We start from the raw sequence: 1,234 nt of genomic DNA, 5'->3' as shown, positions 1-1,234 counted from the left end.
GGCTCGGCGCCTATAGCTCAACCCGCTAAGGCGCCAGCCACGTACACCTAAGGTGGCAGGTTCGAATCCAGCCCAGACCCGCCAAACAACAATGACGGCTGCAACCAAAAAAATAGCCGGGCGTTGTGGCAGGCGCCTGTAGTCCCAGCTACTTGGGAGGCGAAGGCAAAGGACTCGCTTGAGCCCAGGAGTTGGAGGTTGCTGTGAGCTGTAATGCCACGGCACTCTACCCAGGGGAACAGCTTGAGGCTCTGTCTCCAAAAAAAAAAAAAAAAAAAAAGATATTCTTCCCTTTTTTTGTCACAAGCTTTACATATACTTACCAAGACTTCACCCTTAGAATTGGCCTTTTCGAAGTCTAAGGCAGGTAGGTGTTCATCCATCCTTGTTAATTTGTTTCACTGACTTGGAGTCCCCTAAACTATGTGGTGGCCTATTCTGTTGCCAGACCACGTAAATCATAGAAAGTTCTTCCCCACATTGAGCCAAAATCTGCCTCTTGTGAACTTGTTCCCATTCACCCCAGCTCTGCCCTCTGTCGCTAAAGGGGACGTCAATGCCTCCTCTCATGTGGCAGCATACAAAAACTGAGAATAATTACTACATCTCCTCTTATCCAGGTCCCAGGTCCTCACTCAGTAAGAGGGAAGCAAGCACTCACCACACTTCACCATCCCTACTTCGTAGCACTTCCGAAGTCGGCAGGCCTGGCAGCTTTTCCGCCGGTTCTTATCTATTGTACACTGATTTGTAGCTGGACAAATATAATCATTATGTCCTACAGCAGAGTAGGGGGGGAAAAAGGAGGTTATTGTTACAATATCTTGGTTAAATCTCTTCTTGGTCAATAACACTGAAACACTCCCCAGGGGACAATTTCTTAATGACAGGAACAAGTACAAGGACCCAAGTGAAACCACATTATCACCCCATTAGTGGTAAAAGTGAACTATAAACATCTCTGCATACTTTCACACTTCTCAAGAGACATTTAGAAATGTCCTGAAATTGATTTGCTCCAAATCACAGAACTCCTTAAGGGTTGTGTTTGTGCGTCAAGTCACCAGTCTCAACTGCTTGTATTCTTTTATGCATATCCCTCTTTGGGAATTAATATGATATTTTTACAGGAATTCATAGTCAAACTAAGCAAAAGGGAACAAATAAAGAAATTAACACTCTGGCTCGGGGTCTGTGGCTCAAGCAGCTAAGGTGCCAGCCAAGTACACCTGAG

The 1,234-nt window shown here is 45.5% G+C and overlaps 1 protein-coding gene across 2 annotated transcripts in view; it reads right to left on the bottom strand.

Moving 5' to 3' along the window:
• Nucleotides 1–1,234, bottom strand: part of ESR2 (estrogen receptor 2) — a 49,939-nt gene that overhangs the window by 33,154 nt on the left and 15,551 nt on the right. For both annotated transcript variants that reach the window (XM_003797402.2, XM_012809861.1), the window contains exon 3: nt 662–778. In XM_003797402.2, coding sequence (XP_003797450.1) covers nt 662–778 — 117 coding nt within the window. The remainder of the gene's footprint in view (nt 1–661; nt 779–1,234) is intronic.

Source organism: Otolemur garnettii, unplaced genomic scaffold, assembly GCF_000181295.1.
Source record: "Otolemur garnettii isolate 467f Iridium unplaced genomic scaffold, OtoGar3 scaffold00115, whole genome shotgun sequence".
In the NCBI taxonomy this organism is placed as follows: domain Eukaryota; kingdom Metazoa; phylum Chordata; class Mammalia; order Primates; family Galagidae; genus Otolemur; species Otolemur garnettii.
Note: the sequence above shows the minus strand (reverse complement) of the source record. Positions and strands in the feature narration are given on the sequence as shown.